The sequence below is a fragment of the Bos grunniens genome, chromosome 1 (genome assembly GCF_055505025.1).
Source record: "Bos grunniens cultivar Pamir isolate PY7600 chromosome 1, Bosgru_T2T1.0, whole genome shotgun sequence".
Lineage (NCBI taxonomy): Eukaryota > Metazoa > Chordata > Mammalia > Artiodactyla > Bovidae > Bos > Bos grunniens.
Window position 1 is genome coordinate 103,733,223 of NC_141165.1, and position 24,882 is coordinate 103,758,104.

Below are 24,882 nucleotides of genomic sequence, written 5' to 3' on the forward strand. Positions count from 1 at the left end.
CTGGAGAGTTTGGGGACGGTAGGAGGGGTGACGAAGCCAGAGGGATGGATAAAGGAGATGTGGTACACATATACAATGGAATATTAGTCATAAAAAGGAAAGAAATTAAGTCATTGGTAGAGATGTAGATGGATCTAATCTGTCATACAGAATGAAGTAAGTCAGAAAGAGAAAAATATCATATTAACATGTAATGTGACAACTACAAAAATGGTACAGAAGAACCTATTTGTAGGGCAGGAATAAATAACGCAGATAGAACGGATTTGTGGGTACAGGAGGGGAAGGAGAGGGTAGGAAGTACTGACAGAGTAGCATCGACATATCTACATTACCATGTATAAAACAAGTAGCCAGTGGGAAGCTGCTTGTAGCACAGGGAGCTCAGCTCAACTCTCTGTGTTAAACCAGAGGGATGGGAGGTCCAAGAGGGAGGGGATATATGTACACAGAAAAATGATTCTCACTCAGCTGGTAAAGAATCTGCCTGCAATGAGGGAGACCTGGCTTTGATCCCTGGGTTGGGAAGATCCCCTGGAGGAGGGCATGGCCACCCACTCCAGTATTCTTGTCTGGGGAATCCCTATGGACAGAGGAGCCTGGCAGGCTACAGTCCATGAGGTTGCAAAGAGTTGGACATGATTGAGCGACTAAGCACAGCACAACACATAGCCGATTCACTCCATTGCACAGCAGAAACCAATATAACATTGTAAAGCAACTATACCCAAATGAAACAAGGGGTAACATGAAGCCATAGTAAGACTTTAGCAAACATTTGTGGAAGGAAGGACCAGAGCCACAGAACAGTGGCGTGGGCTGTGCCTTGTGCAGGACCCACCTACTAAATCCCCAGGACTGTGCTAAGGTGACTACATACTTCTCACAGAACCCCACGGTCTAGATAGTATTTCCGACACTTTGGAGATAAAAAATCTGAAACTCAGAAGTTACATTACTCCAACAAGATCTCTCAGGTAAACAGCAGAGTTCTAATACAGGTCACCTTGATTTCAAAAGTCATGATTTTAAAAACAATTGAGGGAACCAAAGGCAGAGGAACCAGAAATCAAATTGCCAACATCTGATGGATCATCGAAAAAGCAAGAGAGTTCCAGAAAAACATCTATTTATGCTTTATTGACTATGCCAAAGCCTTTGACTGTGTGGATACAGCAGAAAATTCTGAAAGAGATGGGAATACCAGACCACCCGACCTGCTTATTGAGAAACCTATATGCAGGTCAGGAAGCAACAGTTAGAACTGGATATGGAACAACAGACTGGTTCCAAATAGGAAAAAAAGTATGTCAAGGCTGTATACTGTCACCCTGCTTATTTAACTTCTATGTAAAGTACATCATGAGAAACGCTGGGCTGGAAGAATCACAAGGTGGAATCAGGATTGCCAGGAGAAATACCAATAACCTCAGATATGCAGATGACACCACCCTTACGGCAGAAAGTGAAGAGGAACTAAAAAGCATCTTGATGAAAGTGAAAGAGGAGAGTGAAAAAGCTGGCTTAAAGCTCAATGTTCAGAAAACGAAGATCATGGCATCTGGTCCCATCACTTCATGGGAAATAGATGGGGAACAGTGGAAACAGTGTCAGGCTTTATTTTGGGGGGCTCCAAAATCACTGCAGATGGTGACTGCAGCCATGCAATTAAAAGACACTTACTCCTTGGAAGGAAAGTTATGACCAACCTAGATAGCATATTCAAAAGCAGAGATGTTACTTTGCCAACAAAGGTCCGTCTAGTCAAGGCTATGGTTTTTCCAGTAGTCATGGATGGATGTGAGAGTTGGACTGTGAAGAAAGCTGAGGGCCAAAAAATTGATGCTTTTGAACTGTGGTGTTGGAGAACTCTTGAGAGTCCCTTGGACTGCAAGGAAATCCAACCAGTCCTTCTAAAGGAGATCAGTCCTGGATGTTCTCTGGAAGGAATGATGGTAAAGCTGAAACTCCAGTACTTTGGCCACCTCATGCGAAGAGTTGACTCATTGGAAAAGACTCTGATGCTGGGAGGGATTGGGGGCAGGAGGAAAAGGGGACAACAGAGGATGAGATGGCTGGGTGGCATCACCGACTGATGGACGTGAGTTTGAGTGAACTCTGGGAGTTGATGATGGACAGGGAGGCCTGGCATGCTGCGATTCATGGGGTCGCAAAGAGTCAGACATGACTGAGCGACTGAACTGAACTGAACGTAATTTACAATTGTCTGGTTTTTTTAAGTGTTCTTTCCCACTCTGCTGATTTTAGGCATGAGTCATTTATAGCATGCCTGATGTGGTAAGGGATTGTGCAATTATAAGGGGAAAAAATGTCTGTCTTTTAAAAAACCTGCTTTTTTTTTTTTTAAGTTTAGGCAACATGTCTTTTAACCATGGCCAACTAATCATCATAAACAACTCCCGATAAAAGTTTGTATGGTGGGAAAATGGTATGAATATGCATTAATAAATTCCAACGCGTAATCAAAAATGAGAACTGGAAAACCTATTCACATTGTGTTGTAACAGACAAGCACAGCCAAATACTTTTGGGGCAGCAGTAACAGTTCAGTAAAATTAGACCAGTCCTGATCTTATCGTGTTAATGAAAATGGATTCTACACACTCATATTCACCACAATTCAATGCAGTCATAGGGCTGAAATAAGAGACTACATGGTTGAAAGTGGGCTTCCCAGGTAGCTCTAGAGGTAGAGAACCTGCCTGCCAATGCAAGAGACTCCCTGGAAACTGACCTTGGTTCCAAATTAGCTTCATGTACTTTTTTTTGAACACATGAGTCTAACTCGATTTTGTTAACTTTGTTTTATTTATTTTCATCTGTTTAAAGAAACTGTATTTACATTTTCTGTTTATCACTTAAATGTCCCACTTCCAAGAGTTTTTTGGTTCTAGAATATTAAGAGCACTTAGAAATAGTTGAACTTTCATTCCTCCATCCACCCATCTTTGTATTCAACATACATACCTACGTTGAGTGCCTAGTGTGTGCAAATACTGTGCCACTTACTGGGCATCACCCTAATTCAATCATGGCACAAGAGGGTGAAAGCCACATGGTTAAAACTTCTGCCCCGTTTATTGAAAAGAGAAGCTGTCAGTGGCTGACCCTGGGACTGTTTGATCACAAGCCTGTGGTTCAATCTATCACTTTTCCATTCCCTTCTGATCCTCCAGCCAAGCCTTCTGCACTTTAGAGGCCCTGAATAATCCTGAGAAGCCTGAGTAGACTTGAGTGGAACCTTAAAGAGCTAAAATTGGGACTCTGTCTACATTTCTAACATGAATACATGCTTAAGCAAACCCTCAGGGTGAAAAAAATGTATCAAATAGATTTTCTATAGATAAAAACATATTATGAATAACATTCTATAAAGTTATCTTATTCTACAGATTTTCCAGTGACTCCATCTTCATTTAAGCAGGTATCATATGGCTATTTCTCAATGTCTTACCTTGTCGCTGCTTTTCTACACAGTGAAAAATGTTGAAGATCAGCGATATAGTCAGAGCTAAGCCCAAGAAGGCTAGAATTGCCCAGATGGAAAAGTGGCATTCAGCGTTTCCTGCAAACAAAAGCAAACACATGCTTAGTAATATTAGCTTACTCATTTTTTTGGAACTGGGAATTCTCAAAATCAAAACCACTGTATTTTTTCAGAACGAAGGACAAACCCGTCAAGAAATAAGCTAGCATTTGTTAGTCTAGCTACTAAAGATTCGGTTCTAAATCAAGAACTTCAAATTATGCAGAATCATAATCTGCCGGGGACCAGCCCCGGCTGATCCAGGGTATTTGAAACGGGGACGGCGTCGGCGACGATCGGGATACAATAGCTTCAATTAGATGTTAATTAGAGATGTAAAGAGTAATAGAATAAGGATAGCCCAGTAGGAAAATTCAGTGAAGAAAAGAGGCTGAATAAAATTCCAAAGCAGGGAATTAACGTCACCTATGAAGGCCTCAGGCATCCTCCCGTTCTCCTGAAGGAGAGGAGACACTAAGGCCTCCCCGGTCGGATCTTAGAAGCCCAGGCAAAATTAGTAAGCATGGCGGGTTCCACGCTCCAGATGGAGACTCAGACAGAATTTGAGAGAGAGAGTGACATGGGGAGACCAAGTTTCAATGAACAAGGCCCACACTTTATTTTCCAAAGTAGTTTTTATACCTTACGTTATGCATAGAGGATAATGGGGGAAGGGGTGGAGTCATGGAAGGACAGCAGTTCCTGGTCCTAATCGAAGCCAGGCTTTCAAACTTATCATATGCAAAAGTTCAGGTGAATTACATCATCTTGTGGCCAGGAGGCCTGTTAACATTTTAAGAAACTTATCTTTCTCTAAAGGTGATTATTCCAAAGTCAGGCACCAGCCTCCAAAAAAGCATTGGACAAAGCTGCATTCCTATAGGGCAAAGGTGAGGTGGGCTCAATCAAGAAAAGACTTAACTCAAGGGTCCAAGGTTACAAACATTGAGCTACTACTTACATTTCCATACACCCATTATATCAATCAATACACTGCCAAGGACACAGTAGGTAAGGAGTATGGAGACTTAGCAGCAAACATTGGCCCAATAAGTGAAAAACTCTTCACCAATACAATTTCTAATCAATCTTTTAACTACTCAAAGGAATCTGTGTTTAGACAGTTTAGAACATCTCCTGCCTCTCACAGTTGGGAGGCTCTGAACAATCACATGTGGCCGGAAAAACCTATTCAGGCAGGCTAGAGGATTTCCAAAGGAGTTTCTAGGTTGAAACACTGTGACACCCAGGAATTATTAGCTGGAGCTGTAAGCTAACTCTTGTTTCAGAGAGAGGTAGTGGGGAACAGCCCCCCATAAAGTCAGAGGTATAGATGAAAGCACAAAGCAGAAAGTAGGCAGACTTTGGTTTTGGGGGTAGATGCTCGAGAATTTCCAGGGGGACTCCTGAGGCTCGATCCCGCCTTTGCGTATGCTGAGCCTCCTTCCTCATGACCTTTGCCACGGGCAGAGCTCGCTCCCCACAATAATTGCCTACACTTATCCCCTTTTTTAAAATCCTCTGTGTGTAGTCATACATGCTTTCATTACTGTGGAGAATCACTTATTACCTTCTATTAATCCCAGTACTACAGGACGCTGTGTGTTGGGATAAAAACAATAATACTGGAATCAGAGTAACCAGTTTTGTCAAGACTAGTCATAAGGAGTTTTCTCATACTATTTGGAGCTCCAAGAAGAGATAATAGTGGGTTGATTACGGTTCTCCTTCCCCTCTGTGAAGGTGTTTCTTTGTTCCTGAGCTATAAAGGGGATTTTGTGAGATACTGACCATCAGCTCAGAGAAGGCAATGGCAACCCACTCCAGTACTCTTGCCTGGAAAATCCCGTGGGCGGAAGAGCCTGGTAGGCTGCAGTCCAGGGGGTCTCGAAGAGTTGGACATGACTGAGCGACTTCACTTTCACTTTTCACTTTCATCTATAGGAGAAGAAAATGGCAACCCACTCCAGTGTTCTTGCCTGGAGAGTCCTGGGGACAGGGGAGCCTGGTGAGCTGCTATCTATGGGGTCGCATGACTGAAGCGACTTAGCAGCAGCAGCAGCAGTGATCATCAGCTGCCCTGGGTTATTTATGTCAATCTTGACACATAGATGAGTGGCTACTAAGATAATTAGCCTAATTACAAATATATTATAAAATATAAATGAGATATATTTGCATACATGTATAAAATTCAACTAATTATCTTAGTTTCATATACCCATGTGAATGCTGACCCCAGAAAAATAGCATGTGATTCTATACTACATATTTGTGTATTCACTCAGTATCAATTAGACATTTCTTCATGCCAGGAACTATGCCCTATATTATGGAATCAAAGGTAAAGAAAACAGAATCTTTGTCCTCAAGGAACCATGTTTAGTTGGGGACATGATTGTGTAAACACATAATTAGAAGTGCAGTGTAAAAAGCAATCGCAATAGAGATTATGTTCCTTCATAGTTCCCACTCTCTTTCTCTCTGTCACTCCCTAAACATTTTAAGCCCCTTCAGAGAAATCCAAATACCACGATGTTAAACACAATAAATAGTAGAGGCAAAAACTTAATAGGAGGAAAATTAGTTCTATGCCCTTAACCTACCTTTAAACCATCAAATAAAGACTCCCTAGTACAAATGTTCTTTGTGTTGCTCTATTTCACTTATTTTTTGTATCTCAGATTTGACATTTGAATTGTTTAATTTCCTTTAAATTATTGACTTTGCAGTGGTTGTTGAACTGCCTTCTGTGTACTTGATTGCTTTATTTATTTATCAGAATCATTTATTTTTAAATGAGCATAGATAGGCATGCTGCTGCTGCTGCTGCTAAGTCACTTCAGTCGTGTCCGACTCTGTGCGACCCCATAGACCGCAGCCCACCAGGCTCCCCTGTCCCTGGGGTCTCCAGGCAAGAACACTGGAGTGGGTTGCCATTTCCTTCTCCTATGCATGAAAGTGAAAAGTGAAAATGAAGTCGCTCAGTCATCTCCGACTCTTAGCGACCTCACGGACTGCAGTAGCCTACCAGGCTCCTCCGTCCATGGGATTTTCCAAGCAAGAGTACTGGAGTGGGGTGCCATTGCCTTCTCCTAGTCTTCTTCAAATTAATTTGGTTTAAAACACTGAGATTTGGAGGGGCCTAGTTTACTCATCATGCACATAATCCATAAATATTTATAGAATTCTATAATGTAGTAAATTATCTTAAATATATTAGAAATTCTAGTTATTTCATGATACTGCATATATTTTTAGAAGAATTTGATTTTTATGTCTAATTTTTTAAAAAAAACAAGCGCTTATTGAGTACAAATTTTAAAAAGTCTGACTATCAAAATATAGAATAACATTCAAGGCCCTCTATTAAAAAATAATGGAGAAGGAAATGGCAACCCACTCCAGTATTCCTGCCTGGGAAATCTCCTTGACAGGGAAGCCTGGCGGGCTACAGTCCAGGAGGTCACAAAGAGTTGGACATGACTCAGCAAATGAATAGCTTTAAAACAAATAGTGGGCTTCCAAGGTGGCATTAGTTGTAAAGAACCTGCCCACCAATGAAGGAGATATGAGATGAGGGTTCGATCCCTGGGTCAGGAAGATCCCCTGGAGTAGTAAATGGCAACCCACTCCAGTATTCTTGCCTGGAAAATTCCATGGATAGAAGAGCCTGTGGGCTACTGTCCATGGGGTTGCAAATAGTCAGACATGACTGAGCACACATGCACGCAGGACACTAATATTATACTTAGAAAACGAAGATCATGCCATCACTTCATGGCAAATAGATGGGGAAACAGTGGAAACAGTGTCAGACTTTATTTTTTGGGCTCCAAAATCACTGCGAATGGTGATTGCAGCCATGAAATTAAAAGACGCTTACTCCTTGGAAGGAAAATTATGACCAACCTAGATAGCATATTCAAAAGCAGAGACATTACTTTGCCAACAAAAGTCTGTCTAGTCAAGGCTATGGCTTTTCCAGTGGTCATGTATGGCTGTGAGAGTTGGACTGTGAAGAAAGCTGAGGGCCAAAGAATTGATGCTTTTGAACTGTGGTGTTGGAGAAGACTCTTGAGAGTCCCTTGGACTGCAAGGAGATCCAACCAGTCCATCCTAAAGGAGATCAGTCCTGGGTGTTCTTTGGAAGAAATGATGGTAAAGCTGAAACTCCAGTACTTTGGCCACCTCATGTGAAGAGATGACTCATTGGAAAAGACTCTGATGCTGGGAGGGATTGAGGGCAGGAGGAGAAGGGGACGACAGAGGATGAGATGGCTGGATGGCATCACCGACTCGATGGACATGAGTTTAAGTGAACTCTGGGAGTTGATGATGGACAGGGAGGCCTGGCCTGCTGCAATTCATAGGGTCACAAAGAGTCAGACACGACTGAGCAACTGAAGTGAACTGAACTGAGACTTTTTAAAAAACCTGCCAGAGTGTTTGGCAGATTTTTACCATGTTAGTATGTTACTTTTAGTGGTTACATAGAATTTCGTAGTGTTGCAGTAATATAAATTACATACCCGATTCTCTATGACAGACATTCTGATTTTTTAAAAACATTTTTCTTTTATAAACAATAATGCAAGAAACTCTATCGGATGGACATTTACCACGTATGCAGGCTTATCTGCAGAAAGGTTCCTGGCAGTAGAATTGCTGGGTTAAAGCAAATTTTTAAGGCAAACTTTCAGAGCTTAATTGTTCCTCACCTCCTTTTGATAACAACCCCTTTCAGGTGGTTGATTTAACTGTAATGAATAATGGAACCAGCAAGCTCTCTCTTGCCAGATGGCTCTCAGTTTCCTTCTTTGCTGTCATAACGTGTGTGTGTATGTGCTGAGTGATGTCCGACTCTTTGCAACCCCAAAGCCCACCAGACTCCTCTGTCCATGGGACTTCTCAGGCAAGAATACTGGAGTGGGTTGCCATCTTCCCAACCCGGGATTGAAACCTTGTCTCCTGCATTGGCAGGTGGATTCTTCACCACTGCACCACCTAGGAAGCCCATGCTTTAATTGCCACTGTCGAAATACAGGGTTATTAATTTCTGACTTCTGTTATTAATCATTAAACTAATGATTTTTATTATTAAAGATTTTTCTTCCTTTCTTTTCCTTATATATGTCCCTTTAGGACCACAGTCTAGATACAGTCTAGATTCTTCCACATTTTAAAGCAATTTGAGTGCACACAGTCTTTTCTACTGCGGTATGTCACAACTATTATTTTAGGTTGTTCACGCAACCAAATGTAGACTCTCATCATCACCTCTACACTCACTGTGTCTGCTGCTGTTGCTGCTGCTAAGTCACTTCAGTCATGTCCGTCTGGTGACACTTAAATAAATGAACTTTAATTGCTACAAAAAAGCCATACTTATACAATCATCCATGTTCAAAGTTAAAAACAATTAGTAAACTCAGATAAGCAAAAAAAGGATAAGAATCAACTATAATCCTACTATCAAGAGACAGTCACCGTGAACACTTTGGTTAATGCACTTTCAAACTTATTTTCTGTGTAGAAGCTGTTTTGGTCATGAGGCGTATGATTTAATTATAGTGACTATACTGTTATCTGCTTCCCCCGATAATTAATACAGCATGCTCCTTTCCTATAAGCTAAATATTCCTTCATTTCTTTTAGCTGCCCTATATTCCATTGTATGGATTTCCCATAATTTAATCAATCCTTTATTTTTAGACATTTAAGTTGCTTCTAATTTTTAGTTATGTAAGAAATTTTGTGATGATTATCTTTAACCAAAACTATACACCCAATCTTAATTTATTTTAAGGTAAAAATTCCTGAATTACTCGATAAAAGAATTTTGCCATCTTGAGGGCCAGTGTTTGAAAACAGAGTACTAAGCAGACCCTTCTCAGGTCAGTTTGGCCTCTGTTCCTATTAGTTCAATCGGCCCTGACTTTACGGCTCTTTGTGTTAATCCTTGCTCCATCAATCACCACTCTTAACCCAACTACTATCTTTACACACCCTGTTCCCATACACTCCTCTTTTCCAGAGTTTCTGGAGAAAGTTGTCCCTTTATTTTTTTCTCTGGAGCCTGTGACATAGGTCCTTCAGGAGAAGGTGGCTGCTCCTACCTCTGCCCTAAACATAGAGGACATCACACTTTTCTTTGCATATTGTGTGCTCTGCTGCTGCTCCTAAGTTGCTTCAGTCGTGTCCGACTCTGTACGACCCCATAGACGGCAGCCCACCAGGCTCCTCTGTCCCTGGGATTCTCCAGGCAAGAACACTGGAGTGGGTTGCCATTTCCTTCTCCAATGCATGAAAGTGAAAAGTGAAAGTGAAGTCGCTCAGTCATCTCCGACTCTTAGCGACCTCATGGACTACAGTAGCCTACCAGGCTCCTCTGCCCGTGGGATTGTCCAGGCAAGAGTACTGGAGTGGGCTGCAATTGCCTTCTCCGATTGTGTGCTCAGGTGTGTCCAACTCTTTGTGATTCCACAGACTGTAGCATGCCAGGCTCCTCTGTCAATGGAATTTTCCAGGCAAGAATACTGAAGTGGGTTGCCATTTCTTTCTAAGGGGAACTTTCTGACTCAGGGATTGAACTCGTGTCTCTTACATTGCAGATGGATTCTTTACCACTGGGCCACCTGGGAATCCCTTTTCTTTCTTTACCATGAGTTTTGTCATTGTTGTTCAGTCACTAAGTCATGTCCGACTCTTTGCAAGGCCATGGACTGCAGCCTGAGGGACCTCCCAGCCCATCAGTGTCTCCTGGAGTTTGCTCAAGTTCATGTCCATTGAGTTGGTGATGCTATCCAACCATCTCATCATTTGTCACCCTCTTCTCCTCCTGCCTCCAATCTTTCCCAGCATCAGGGTCTTTTCCAATGAGCTGGCTTATTCCCATTAGGTGGCCAAAGTACTGGAGCTTCAGCTTCAACATCAGTCCTTCCAATGAACATTCAGGGATGATTTCCTTTAGGATTAACTGATTGGATCCCCTTGCTGTGCAAGGAGACTCTCAAGAGTCTTCTCCCAACGCCGCAATTTGAGAGCATCAGTTCTTCAGCACTCAGCCTTCTTTATGGTCCAACTCTCACATCCATACACAACTACTGGAAAGACTATAACTTTGACTATACAGACCTCTGTCGGCAAAGTTATTTCTACAAAATATTACTTTAAGTTTTCTGTCTGTCTTTCAGGACTTGTCTACTATACACACCCAATAATAGACCATGCTCCAATCATTCTGAAGCACTTGCAATTTTCAATAGAGACCATACTTTATGTCTGGACATTTGCCCCTTTTCCTGAAATACCTTTCTCCTTGGCCATCTGACAAATTCCTTGTCATCCTTCAAAAGTGCCTTCTCTCTGAAGCACTCACACAGTACCACCTGTCCCTCACCAAGTAACATCTCATATATCCCTTTACATTTCAACAAATATCAAAATAATCATTTATGTATAAAAACTCCTCCCTGCTAGACTGAACTTCCCAAAGGAGAGAAAGAGTATCTTATTGATCTTTTATCTTCACACTTCAATTTCCTCAATGCACCTATTGTTAATAAGACTCATATAAAGAGATTTGTGTAATGATGTTTCTCACTAATAAAATGCTCAATAAATGGTAGCTATTGCTATTGTTATTATCTTATTACTTGGGTCACCTGATGTGAAGAGCTGACTCATTTAAAAAGACCCTGATGCTGGGAAAGATTGAAGGCAAAAGGAGAAAGGGGCGACAGAGGATAAGATGTTGGATGGTATCACCAATTCACTGGACATGAACTTGGGCAAACTCCAGGAGACAGTGAGGGACAGAGGGGCCTGGTGTGCTGCAGTCCACAGGGTCACAAAGAGTTGGACATGACTTAGGGACTGAACACACATAATAGTAAGACTCCTACTATTATTTCTATATCCTATTCAGCACAAGTAGGTGCTCACTAATTATGTGTCAACCGACTAAATGAAGAGTAAAGTGAAGAGGGCAACTTAATAAGTAGGGCCAACAGAAGGGTTCTGCTCAAGTATCAAATCTAGACACATCCACAACCCAGGAAAAGACAGATTGAAGATTCTGTTACACTTGTATCTAGTACTATTGAGAAGAAGACCTATTTCCCAGAAGCTAGGAAACAACCCCTGAGAAAGGAGTAACTCATTGTGGCTTTGGTGAGGCTACTCATCAATTTACCATCCTAATTCTCTTTGCCCTGAGCCTGTATTTGCAAAAAATCTACCTATAAGTTGTATCCTAGGATACAAGTAAGCTAGTGCTAACAGCTGGCTATCTGATTAAATTTATGGGTGGTCACAACTATAAAGGTAAAATTTTATTTTCTGGTTTAAAAAATCAGTCTTTGAGGAGTTTGAGTAGTGTCCATTAAAATCTCGTGAAAAAAGGAATTTAGAAAATACCATTAGCTGAGCTAAGCTGTGAACTCTATTGCAACCCAGGATACATATGCTTGCATAAAACTGGGATGCTTGCATAAAACACGAGAGTCAGGGTGAGTAGAAACAGTTGTCACAGACCACATAATCATGTTGAAAAGCATGAAATGGAGATGTGCTTTCATTCTCTTCTCAACCTTTACCTTAAAAAACTCATATGTTTACTTTTATGTATTAAATGTACACTTTCCTACTATGAGAACAGAAAAATGGATGTCTTCCTATAAGCTGACAACAAGGTTCTATCTACATAAATCAAGACTTGCCTCATGAGATAGTTGTTTTAGCTATTCTTTGTCAGAAAATACTGGAAGACTAACTCCTGCATTTAAAACTCAAATAAGTTTTTGGTAGATGTTCTTTATGATTTCTTTTTATTTGGGGCCTAGAAAATGATATAGTGTAGTATAGTATAACTTATCTAAGAATATAGCATATTAACCAAAAAGCTGCACTGCCTACAATTAAGAATTTAATAGATGTTTTAATAATTTACCTTTGGCCAAATTAAGGGTGACTTGTAGTCTTGCTTGGGCTTCCTGGTGGCTCTGTGATAAAGAATCTGCCTGCGGTGCAGGAGTCTCAAAAGCTTCGGGTTCAATCCCTGGGTCAGGAAGATCCCCTGGAAGAGGGCATGGCAACCCACTCCAGTAATCTGGCCTGGAGAATCCCCTGGACAGAGGAGTCTGGCAGGCTACAGTCCACAGGGTCATAAAAAGTCAGACAGGACTGAAGTGACTTAGCACAGCATAGCCTTGCTTTAGAAATGGTCCCTCTAGAATTCAGTTCAGTTCAGTGGCTCAGTCATGCCCCACTCTGCAATTCTGCGGATTGCAGCATGCCAGTCTTCCCTGTCCATCACCAATTCCTGGAGCTTACTCAAACTAATGTCCATCGAGTCGGTGATGCCATCCAACCACCTCATCCTCTGTCGTCCCCTTCTCCTCCTGCTTTCAAACTTTGCCAGCATGAGGGTCTTTTTCAAGGAGTCAGTTCTTCGCATCAGGTGGTCAAAGTATTGGAGTTTCAGCTTTAGCATCAGTCCTTCCAATGAATATTCAGGACTGATTTTTTTAGGATGGACTGGTTGGATCTCCAGCACCACAGTTCAAAAGCATCAGTTCTCCAGCACTCAGCTTTCTTTATAGTTCAATACTCACATCCGTACATGACTACTGGAAAAACCATAGCTTTGACTAGACAGATCTTTGTTGGCAAAGTAATGTCTCTGCTTTTTAAGATGCTATCTAGATTGGTCATAGCTTATGTTCCAAGGACCAAGCGTCTTTTAATTTCATGGCTGCAATCACCATCTGCAGTGATTTTCAAGCCCAAGAAAATAAAGTCTGTCACTGCTTCCATTGCTTCCCCATCTATGTGCCATGAAGTTATGGGACCAGATGCCATGATCTTCATTTTCTGAATGTTGAGCTGTAAGCCAACTTTTTCACTCTCCTCTTTCACTTTCATGAAGAGGCTCTTTAGTTCTTCTTCACTTTCTGCCATAAGGGTGGTGTCATCTGCATATCTGAGGTTATTGATATTTCTCCTGGCAATCTTGACTCCAGCTTGTGCTTCATTCAGTACAGCATTTCTTATGATGTACTCTGCATATAAGTTAAATAAGCAGGATGACAATATACAGCCTTGACGTACTCCTTTTCCTATTTGGAACCAGTCTGTTGTTCCATGTCCAGTTCTAACTGTTGCTTCTTGACCTGCAAACAGGTTTCTCAGGAGGCAGGTCAGGTGGTCTGGTATTGCCATCTCTGTAAGAATTTTCCACAGTTTGTTGTGATCCAAATAGTCAAAGGCTTTGGCATAGTCAATAAAGCAGAAGTAGATTTTTTTTTTTTTTTTTGGAATTATCTTGCTTTTTTGATGATCCAGCAGATGTTGGCAATCTGATTTCTGATTCCTCTGCTTTTTCTAAATCCAGCTTGAGCATCTGGAAGTTCATGGTTCACATATCACTGAAGCCTGTCTTGGAGAATTTTGAGCATTACTTTGCTAGCATGTGAGTTGAGTGCAATCGTGCAGTAGCTTGAACATTCTTTGGCATTGGTTTTCTTTGGGATTGGAATGAAACCTAACCTTTTCCAGTCCTGTGGTCACTGCTAAATTTTCCAAATTTGCTGGCATATTGAGGGCAGCACTGTCACAGCATCATATTTTAGGATTTTAAATAGCTCAGCTGGAATTCCATCACCTCCACTAGCTTTGTTTGTAGTGATGCTTCCTAAGGCCCACTTGACTTCACATTCCAGGATGTCTGGTTCTAGGTGAGTGATCACACCATCATGGCTTTCTGGGTCATGAAGATCTTTTTTGTATAGTTCTTCTGTGTATTCTTGCCACCTCTTTTTAATATCTTCTGCTTCTGATAAGTCCATACTATTTCTGTCCTTTATTGTGCCCATCTTTGCATGAAACCTTCCCTTGGTATCTCTAATTTTCTTGAAGAGACCTCTAGTCTTTCCCATTCTATTATTTTCCTCTATTTCTTTGCATTGATCACACTGGCCATCTAGAATTACTGCATCTAATCATCATGTCATATATTTTAGGGATTTGATCATTCATTTATTTATACAAATGGTTAAAAGGTGCAAAACAGATTTTGGAAGATTTTTTGACTCTCCCTGCAGATTTTCCTTAGGTCAACCTCTGAATGGAGGCTTTGATTATTTCTACACCAGGACATGCCCTAGTTAAGTTCCCAAGATTTCTTAAGAGAATATAGAACTTACTTCCATCTCAGCTGATGACCTGTGTAAAACAGCAACAGAGCTAAACTTCAGGTTGTAGTCAGAAAATAAAAATTAACTCTTTATTGCTCTTTTCATTATCTTCCATTTTCTACAATTTCTGCCTTTGTTATCAGGACAAAATAAAACTTATTTTAAGAAAAAGAACCAACTGTATGAAACTTGCTGTTGAATTCATTAATTATAGAGATGCTATGGACTAGAAGATATTGTTTAATACATCACTGGTATAAAAAATGTCATGAAATACAAAGCTTCTGAATGAAAATCTTCCTACTTGTAACTCAGACCATGTTACAAAATGCATAAGACTCTGGGGATCTCCTCAAGAAAGGATAAATTTTAACTCTAATAATCCATGTGAATATTGTCACTGGTCAATATTGTCACTGATCATCTGTCTAACCTTGTATATCATTTGACACACAATAGGATTATATGCTACTCACTTTTGTGAATTAATTGTACCCTTTGCTCTTTTTCTCTTTGTACTGATTTCTTTGGTTCTCCTTTATGTGTACTAGTCTATGTATTATTTATATGTACTATTCTACATACTAATACTTCTCTTTCTGGACGAAGGGTAAGAGAGCAAATAAACACATAGAAAATATAATAAATCTCTAGAATTTATCATCCTTGGGAGAACTAATAAAATCATCCTTCAGAAACTAACAAAATCAGTCTCCTTTGTACTTACCTTTTTTTCCCTTTCCATTTCCAACAGAATCTAGTATTTAGTATATACTCAATAAATAGTTGTGCTTTGTGTAGATAAAATACAGCAGAGTAGGAAAAGGTGTACTTCAAAGCAGCACGCAGAAAATCCTAATTTCATTTTAAAATTACACTGATTCTAGCTATAAATTCTTATCGTTCACAAAAATATATTTCACTGATGAAGTTTCCCTCATCCATTAATTATTACAAGAAGATAATTTTGCTCTGAGCAGCAAAGAAATAACCAAAGCAATATAACAAGATTACACTTATACTAAAGGCTTTGCTGCTGCTGCTGCTAAGTTGCTTCAGTCATGTTCCACTCTGTGCGACCCCCCAGGCTCCTCCGTCTCTGGGATTCTCCAGGCAAGAATACTGGAGTGGGTTGCCATTTCCTTCTCCAGTGCATGAAAATGAAAAGTGAAAGGAAGTCACTCAGTCATGTCCGACTCTTCACGACCCCATGGACTGCAGCCTATCAGGTCCTCTGCCCGTGGGATTTTCCAGGCAAGAGTACTGGAGTGGGTTGCCATTGCCTTCTCCGACTAAAGGCTTTAGGAAAGCCCTAATAATTTTCATGAAATACATCAGCAACTCCAAGGAAAGAACTTGGACCGCACTGTACATCCCTTTAGGCTGGGTTTTGTCATTTGTAGAACAGTAAATTTGCTTTATCAGTTGCAGACGTTTTAAAACAGGCTAAATTTTATTATGTAGGGATTTGCTTCACATGGCCTCTAGTTTTCCCCTGATTTTAGGAGTCTATGATTCCTGTGTAACCCTTCTATTTCCCAAGATACTTTTCTTTTGTAAAGCGATCAGAGTTAAAAGTAGGAAGATTTTTATTTGGAAGCTTTGTATTTCAGGACACTCTTGATATCTTTCAAAATTTTTGATTGCCAACAATAAATGCCCTATTTGGAAAGCAAAACAAAAAACACAGAGATGAGAAGATATTGAATAACTAAATGGTGGAGATTTTCAACTTGAATGGTAGTTTTGTGTAAATGTTCACATATACAGATTCACACATATACTTTACCTCCTCTTACTGAGTTACTTTCCATATACAGTATGCCCATGAGGGTGTCTGTTCAATACTAACAGTGCCTCTTATAACAGTGGATGTGCAAAGTACCTAAAATTTCTTGCCTAACAAATGCAATCTTTATTACCATTATTCATTAATTGTAATTACTTTCATATAGCTTTTAAAAAGTACTCTTACACAATTTTTTTTTTTTTTTTAAAGCCAGCGGCTGGAGAGTCTGGGAGCGTACACGAGCCTGTAGGGCAACCCCGCGAGCTTGGGGACCAAGGGGGCGCCGACACGACTCCCTCAGGGGATGCGGCGGCGGAGGCAACCTCTTACACAATTTTAATTTAGTTATCTATACTGTTAAAAAACTAAAAGTTTTGGGACGTTATTAGTGAGGCAATGTCAGGTAGGAAAACTATGACTGAAGTTTCTAACTAGCTTTCAACTACCAGGGGCCAATGTGTGTGTGCGAGTTGCTCAGTGATGTCTGACTTTGTGATCCCATGGACTATAGCCCACCAGCCTCCTCTGTTCATGGAATTCTCCAGGCAAGAATACTGGATTCATTGCGATTTCCTTTGCCAGGGGATCTTCCTGACCCAGGGATCAAACCCGGGTCTCCACATTGCAACCAGATTCTTTACCAGCTTAGCCAGCAGGAAAACCCACCAGTAGTAGTAGTTTAAATATGCTGCTGCTGCTGCTGCTAAGTCGCTTCAGTCGTGTCCGACTCTGTGTGACTCCATAGATGGCAGCCCACCAGGCTCCCCCATCCCTGGGATTCTCCAGGCAAGAACACTGGAGTGGGTTGCCATTTCCTTCTCCAAAGCATGAAAGTGAAAAAATAAAGTGAAGTCACTCAGTCATGTCCAACTCCTAGCGACCCCATGGACTGCAGCCCACGAGGCCCCTGCGTCCCTGGGATTTTCCAGGCAAGAGTACAAGAGTGGGTTGCCATTGCCTTCTCCGAGTTTAAATATAAGTTGGCTTAAAACTCAACATTCAGAAAACTAAGATCATGGCACCGAGTCCTTTTACTTCATGGCAAATAAATGGGGAGACAATGGAAACAGTGACAGACTTTATTTTCTTGAGCTCCAAAATCACTGCAGATGGTGATTGCAGCCATGAAATTAAAAGACTCTTGCTCCTTGGAAGAAAAGCTATGACCAACCTAGTCAGCATATTAAAAAGCAGAGACATTACTTTGCCAACAAAGGTCTGTCTAGTCAAAGCTATGGTTTTTCCAGTAGTCATGTATGGATATGAAAGTTGGACGATAAAGAAAGCTGAGCGCCAAAGAACTGATGCTTTTGAACTGTGGCATTGGAGAAGACTCTTGAGAGTCCCTTGGACTGCAAGGAGATCCAACCAGCCCATCCTAAAGGAAATCAGTCCTGAATATTCATTGGAAGAACTGATGCTGAAGCTGAAACTCAGATACTTTGGCCACCTGATGCAAAGAACTGACTCCTTGGAAAAGACTCTGATGCTGGGAAAGATTGAAGGCAGGAGGAGAAGGGGATGACAGAGGATGAGATGGTTAGATGGCAACACCGACTCGATGGACATGAGTTTGAGCATGCTCCAGGAGTTGGTGATGGACAGTGAAGCCTGGCGTGCTGCAGTCCTTGGCGTCGCACAGAGTTGGACACAACTGAGCAACTGAACTGAACTGATAGTTCAACATAAAAGTTCTGATATTACAGTCTCCATGGATTCTACTCATGAAATGAACATTTCTTATTGTGGTGATCATTTGGTTGCAAACTAGGCACATTACTGATGACTCTTTGTTGCACACTGCCACTGTCTACACAGCCTCTGCCACTACTGTCCATATGCATTATCCCATCAATAAAAGGCATTAGAATCATGGACTGGATCACTGGAAGAGATTCTCAAATCTAGTCCCAGGCTTTCAAGTAAATAATAAACTTGTTAATGCAAAAGTTGAAAACTGCCAAACTTAAATGTGCCTATTATGAATAGGTTATTTGAAAAGTGAATGATACATGTTAGGAAGGGGCCATGATGGGAAGAGGGACATTAGCAATATGAAGCTTTGGAACGTCTATTTTGGAACAGTGTATAGGGAAAGAGGCAGAAGATGTGACTTTCTGCAGATCACTGACCCTCACCATAAAGTGAAAGTGAAAACCGCTCAGTTGTGTCCGACTCTTTGCAATCCCATGGACTATACAGTCCATGGAATTCTCCAGGCCAGAAAACTGGAGTGGGTAGCTATTACCTTCTCCAGGGGATCTTCCCAACCCAGGGATCAAATCCAGATCTCCCGCATTGCAGGTGGATTCTTTACCAGCTGAGCTACAAGGGAAGCCCGACTGTCACACTAAGCCAACTATAAATCTGGTGTTCAGAAACCATCTATGTGACACAAAGGTCCCCTCTTTCTAGTACATCATGATTCCTATTAACCAATACTTATTGATTTTACCTGAGGAAAGTGTACATAGGGGAGTGAGACAGAGGGTAGATTTTAAGACAGCATGTTATGATTCCTCTAGTATTAGACTCGTCATTTCTTTCATAATTAAACTCAGAATTGGTAAGCTTGGGAAGACCTATTGGGATTTTGAAGTCTGCCAAATTCCCTACTGTAGATGAATTTGTATTTTTCTGTACTTTTAGCTGCTCCATCTTGTATATGTACTTACTGTTTCCTGCGGGAGAACCACCTTGGTAAGAGCCTCTGAAGATGGCACAGGTGTGTGCAACTTCATCCAACAAAATACTGTAACTACTACACTTCTTTAATGTTTTAAGAAGGCCTGTTAATTGTTTCTTTCCTTTTTAAGTCAGGAATGCTGAGAAAATTAAATGAAAAAAAAATGTCTGGAAAAGAGTTCAATATTTATTTATTATTAACTAGCAATTTGTAGGTATTTATTTCTTAGAGTTGTGAGCTTTATGTGACAATCATTGCTGGGTTAACTGTTCTTAAGATCACTATCAATTATTACTTAATTAAATGACTGTGTTGGACCTACTTTTAAAGAACATCTGCGTTCAAAAGATTCATAAATAAGTCCTATCTAGTCTCTAAAAGACAAGCTTTCATTGCTCTCAAAAGATGACTGAGACTCAAGGGAAAAGAAACTGAGTAAAGACAATGAAAATCTTTTTTCTTTTCTCCTTCGAAAAACAGCAATGTGTAACTAGAGTGAATCATTGTTTAAATTAAATTAATAGCAGCCCAAAGGAGTTGTTTTTGCCATTTGATTCAGCGAATCCTGATTATGTGAATACAGAAGCACAGTAGGAACTGGGATGCTGGCACATTTACTGATGCGGGGACTACAAGCCATGGGTGCTGTGCTGTGCTGTACTTAGTCGCTCAGTCGTGTCCGACTCTTTGTGACCTCATGGACCGTAGCCTGCTAGGCTCCTCTGTCCCTGGGGATTCTCCAGGCAAGAATACTGGAGAGGGTTACTATGACCTCCTCCAGGGGATCTTCTGGACCCAGTAATTGGACTGGAGTCTCCTACATTGCAGGCCGATTCTTTACCAACAAGCCATTTAGGTAGGAGAGAAGGAAAGCTGTGGATTTTATTTTTCATACATTGTTTTCACTCAACTAGGAATAATCTCACTTTTCCATGGTGTTCACATTTATTTTCTTCTTTACTTCACCTATCTAATTTAAAAAATACTATAATCTGAGTCTCTCCTTTCATATTAAGCATGTTTCATTTTGTTTCTTGGCTTTTAAGATCTATGAAGCTTTAATGGCAAATACTGTACATCTTTTATCTTCTGTGGAATTTTAGGTCTTAATTGTTAATGGAGGAACTCCTGCATTACACTGAAAAAATCTAAATATAAATTATGAAATCCTAAGGAGAAAATTTTATCATCTCCTCCAAATCTAAAATTAATTGATGGGAAATAGTTGAATGTCATATTCACTGCCTTCAGCCTTCCCACACTTGCCAAGTTCCCCATGACTGTCAGCTCATAGCAATTATTCATAGTATTGTTATGTTTATTTCTGCAGGGCACTAGCAAAACTGGTATAATTGTTTTCGTTCTTTGCTAATATATGTACATGTACCTGGGAAAGATAAAGAGAATTGTGAAAATCATACATCAATTTATGTTCCCTGTGGAATAATCCAATCAATCAATTTTAAAATCCATCAACCAAAACACTGGGAAGCAAATTCACAGATATTATAATATCTATTATCTTCTACAAATGACTCATACATATTGATATTAAAAATACTATTAGCACAATTAAAAGCAAAAGATATAATCAGATAATTCACAAATGATAGAATTATACACAGTTTAAAAACCCATGCAAAAATGTTCATTTTCATTATAATCAGAGTAATACATATTAAACAATGGCTTAGCATGTTGTGCTTATCAAATTAGTAAAGATTTATAAAACTGAGACCAGCTTGTTAAGGAGAAACACTTCTAGGATGAGAGTGAATTGACAACAACCTTGGAAAAGCAATTTGACAATAATGATATTTAAAATGTTCATAACTTCTTATTCAGTAATTCTATGTCTAGGAATCTTTCCTAAGAAAATATCCTTAATATAGAAAAAGCTACAGAGTTGTTCATCTCTCTGTCATTTAAAATACAAAAAGACTGGATGCAACATAAATGTCTAACAATAAACAAATGACTAAGTAAACTATAACTCAATTGATGTCACTGTGCATTCATATAAAACAACTAAGCAGAAGTTACCATGAAGATGGAGATTGTGATAATGTTAGTGAAAAACACTGAACATATGATTTTATAAACATTATTATTTTAGTTATGAAAAGCAAACCAAGTAGAATACAGAGAAGCAAAAGTTGGAAGGAAATATAATACAATATTTTCTAAAGTGATGGAAACGAAATTTTTTCATTTGTATTCCACACTTCTCCCACTTTATGTATTATACATATCTTCTCTTATAATGGGGCTTCCTGATAGCTCAGTTGGTAAAGAATTCGCCTGCAATGCAGGAGACCCTGGTTCGATTCCAGGGTCAGGAAGATCGGCTGGAGAAGGGATAAGCCAGTATTCTGGGGCTTTCCTTGTGGCTCAGCTGGTAAAGAATCTGCCTGCAATGTGGGAGACCTGGGTTCGATCCCTGGGTTGGAAAGATTCCCTGGAGAAGGGAAAGTCTATACACTCTAGTATTCTGACCATAGAATCGCAAAGAGTTGGACGGGACTGAGAGACTTTCACTTTTCTTTTATAACATTTATTTAAAGAAATTAAAAAGGAGGGAGGAGGGTTCAGGATGGGGAACACATGTATACCTGTGGTGGATTCATGTTGATATATGGCAAAACCAATACAATATTGTAAAGTTAAAAAAAAAAAACTTAAAAAAAAAGAAATTAAAAGTACATTAAAGAATAAAGGAGGAATGATAGTCGATGTGGAGCAGAAATTAGGCTAATAAATGTGGATTCAACCCTTATAGTCCATTCCAAAGGTGATGGTATTTTCACTGGCCTTTGCAAATTGTCATCTCTCTGAAAGTTGATGATTGAATTGATTTCTGGGAAGATAATGCCTAAAGTGTAAGGAATTAGAATGTTGTTACTTCTAACCTGCTTTATTTTTTTAACTTTATTTTATATTGGAGTATAGTTGATTAACAATGTTATTAATAGTTTCAGGTGTACAACAAGGTGATTCAGGTATATGTATACATGTCTCTGTTCTTTTTCAAATTCCTTTCTTGATTAGGCTGTTATAGAACACTGAGCAGAGTCCCCTGTGCTATACAGTAGGTCCTTGTTGGTTATTCATTTTAAATATAGCAGTGCATAAATGTCAATCCCAGAATGCTTTTCTTGCTTTATAATTAAACTATAAAAAGGAATATGCAAGGTCAAGGAAAGATCCTCTAAAAATAACAAGTACTTTAAATGGGATGATTATCAAGGAACAGGGGCTTCCCCAGTGGCTCAGCAAAAAAGAATCTGCCTGCAATGCAGGAGACCAGGTTCTATCCCCAGGTCGGGAAGATCCCCTGGAGAAGGGAATGGCTACCCACTCTTGCCTGGAGTATTCTTGCCTGGAGAATCCCATGGACAAAGCAGTCTGGTGGGCTACAGTCTATAGGATCACAAAGAGTCGGACGTGACCGATGCGACTTACCATGCATCAAGGAACACATACCCAATAGCTACATTTAGCTTTATGTTATAAAATACTATCCAACTTTTTTAAAACAGGCAATTTATGATCACTGATATACTTCAAATACATTCTAATTATTATAAAGTTCATCTCACACTTTTAAAATAATTGTGTAAACTTACTTTCCAAATCTTTATTAAGTATCTTTTTGCTAGAGGCTTAGACATTATTATGTAAATTCTTAGGCATATGAATTGAGCAAAATTTAAAATGCCACTTACCTGACATGCTTTTTTTCTTTGAGAAATCCTTATGTAGCCATAAGCAAGTGTATGAATTAAAAATACTCCCGCAAGCTTTTTTTTCTAAGTAATGTTGCTCTGTTGTTATAAGTGTCAGTAAACTTTATCTGTACCTCAGTTTTTTCTCTCTTCTTGAAATCTTCTGCGTGTACTTTGTTCAGTTACAAACAGGAAATGTGGTGATGGAGGCTTCTAGAGTTTTGATCTGAAACCAGTAGGCTGTTAAACTTTTCTGTGAAATGTGAGAAGTAAAATCCCACAAGCCTCTGTACCCTGGTATTTGAACTTTTATCAGCACTTAACAAACATTAAAACAAATAATAAAATCAATGGGTAAATTAGACTAGGCAGGATGAGATGGTTGGATGGCATCACTGACTCATGAGTTTGAGCAAACTCCAAGAGATAGTGAAGGACAGGGAAGCCTGGTGTGTTGCAGTCCGTGGGGTCGCAAAGAGTCGGATACAACTTAGCGATTGAACAACAAGGATTTCCCATCTCTCAGAAGAAAATCTAGGGATCTCCTCCCAAGTGAGGTCATATGAAGACAAAATAAAATACACTAAACTGAGGAGAAAACGGTAAGAAGCCCCCAGGCATGCTCAGCTGCTGGTTGTGTTATATTTGAGGTGTGGCAGAGGAAAGGAAATTAACACACTTGGAACACTTACTTATCAGGTACCTTCTGTACCTAACTCCACTGGGAGATTGGGTGCCTGCCTTCTTTCCTGCCAACCTTGCCCCTGCAACATGAGTCTCTCTATCCAATCTAGGGCCACATGGTGACAAGCTCCAGCTCTCTCCTATCCTGGAGTCTCAGTATCAGAAGTCCTTAAATGTTAGTGTGCATAAGTATGTTACGTACCATTAGTTTAACATGCATATTCCTTAGCCCTGCTGAATCAGAATATTTGGAGTACAAATGTGCATTTTCACAATTACCGTTGCTTATTTTAATATATGGAGAAGGCAGTGGCACCCAACTCCAGTACTCTTGCCTGGAAAATCCCACAGACGGAGGAGCCTGGTAGGCTGCAGTCCATGGGGTCGCTAGAGTCGGACAGGACTGAGCGACTTCACTTTCACTTTTCACTTTCATGCATTGGAGAAGGAAATGGCAACCCACTCCAGTGTTCTTGCCTGGAGAATCCCAGGGACGGGGGAGCCTGGTGGGCTGTCGTCTGTGGGGTCACAGAGTCGGACACGACTGAAGCGACTTAGCTTAGCTTATTTTAATATAAGTGTTCTGGATAATTCTCTGAGAAATCCATATATATGTGTGTGTGCGTGTGTGTGTCAATAATAGCATTTTATTTCTAATGTTAGATAAAAAATAGTCTTGGTCATATCTATGTATACAGTTTATAAGTATTTCTGTGTATATATATCTGCTGCATATTTGCTTATGTGCTTATGATATTTGCTTATGTACTTTGCCACTTTTCTTTAATTATAAAGAAATGACAAACCTGAATCCAGTTTATTACAAAAAGAGATGTACTTAAAGCTTTAAGAACTCAAACTTAATATAAAATTAAAAATAAGACTTTTGATGCACAAACTCAGAGCAAAGATATTATATGGCTTGCTTTAGCTTCTCTAAGATTCCTGAGGGCAGGGAGAGCACTGATCTTATCTGTCCGTAACACTCCAGCATCTAGAATAATGACTAGCACGCTGTAGTCTCAATAAATATTCTCACAATGATTGAATAAATAAAAGAATGTTAGTTTTCTGCTTTCTCCCAGCTCCATCACAGTAAAGAACTTCCCAGTAAATAAAATACAGTGTTTCTCTATTCCTTGGATAGAGTCAACTAAGTACTAACAAATTTTTCTACCTTGATCACTTTTTTCCAAAACACTGAATTGGCCAAAAAGTTCTTGTGAATCTTTGAATCAGAATCGATAAAACTG

The 24,882-nt window shown here is 39.9% G+C and overlaps 1 protein-coding gene across 2 annotated transcripts in view; it reads right to left on the reverse strand.

The window, feature by feature from the left end:
• The window catches only part of TRAT1 (T cell receptor associated transmembrane adaptor 1), a 47,756-nt gene extending 24,589 nt beyond the window's left edge, over nucleotides 1-23,167 (reverse strand). The window contains exons 1-2 of one of the 2 annotated variants that reach the window (XM_086407353.1): nucleotides 22,946-23,167; nucleotides 3,476-3,586 (exon numbers count right to left, since the gene is read on the reverse strand). In XM_086407353.1, the coding sequence (XP_086263479.1) occupies nucleotides 3,476-3,586; nucleotides 22,946-22,952 (118 nt within the window). In that variant the 5' untranslated portion in view covers nucleotides 22,953-23,167. Of the gene's footprint in view, nucleotides 1-3,475; nucleotides 3,587-3,973; nucleotides 4,170-22,945 lie in introns of those variants that run through there. The other variant, XM_086407348.1, reaches the window with a different exon arrangement.
• Nucleotides 23,168-24,882: the final 1,715 nt, after the last annotated feature.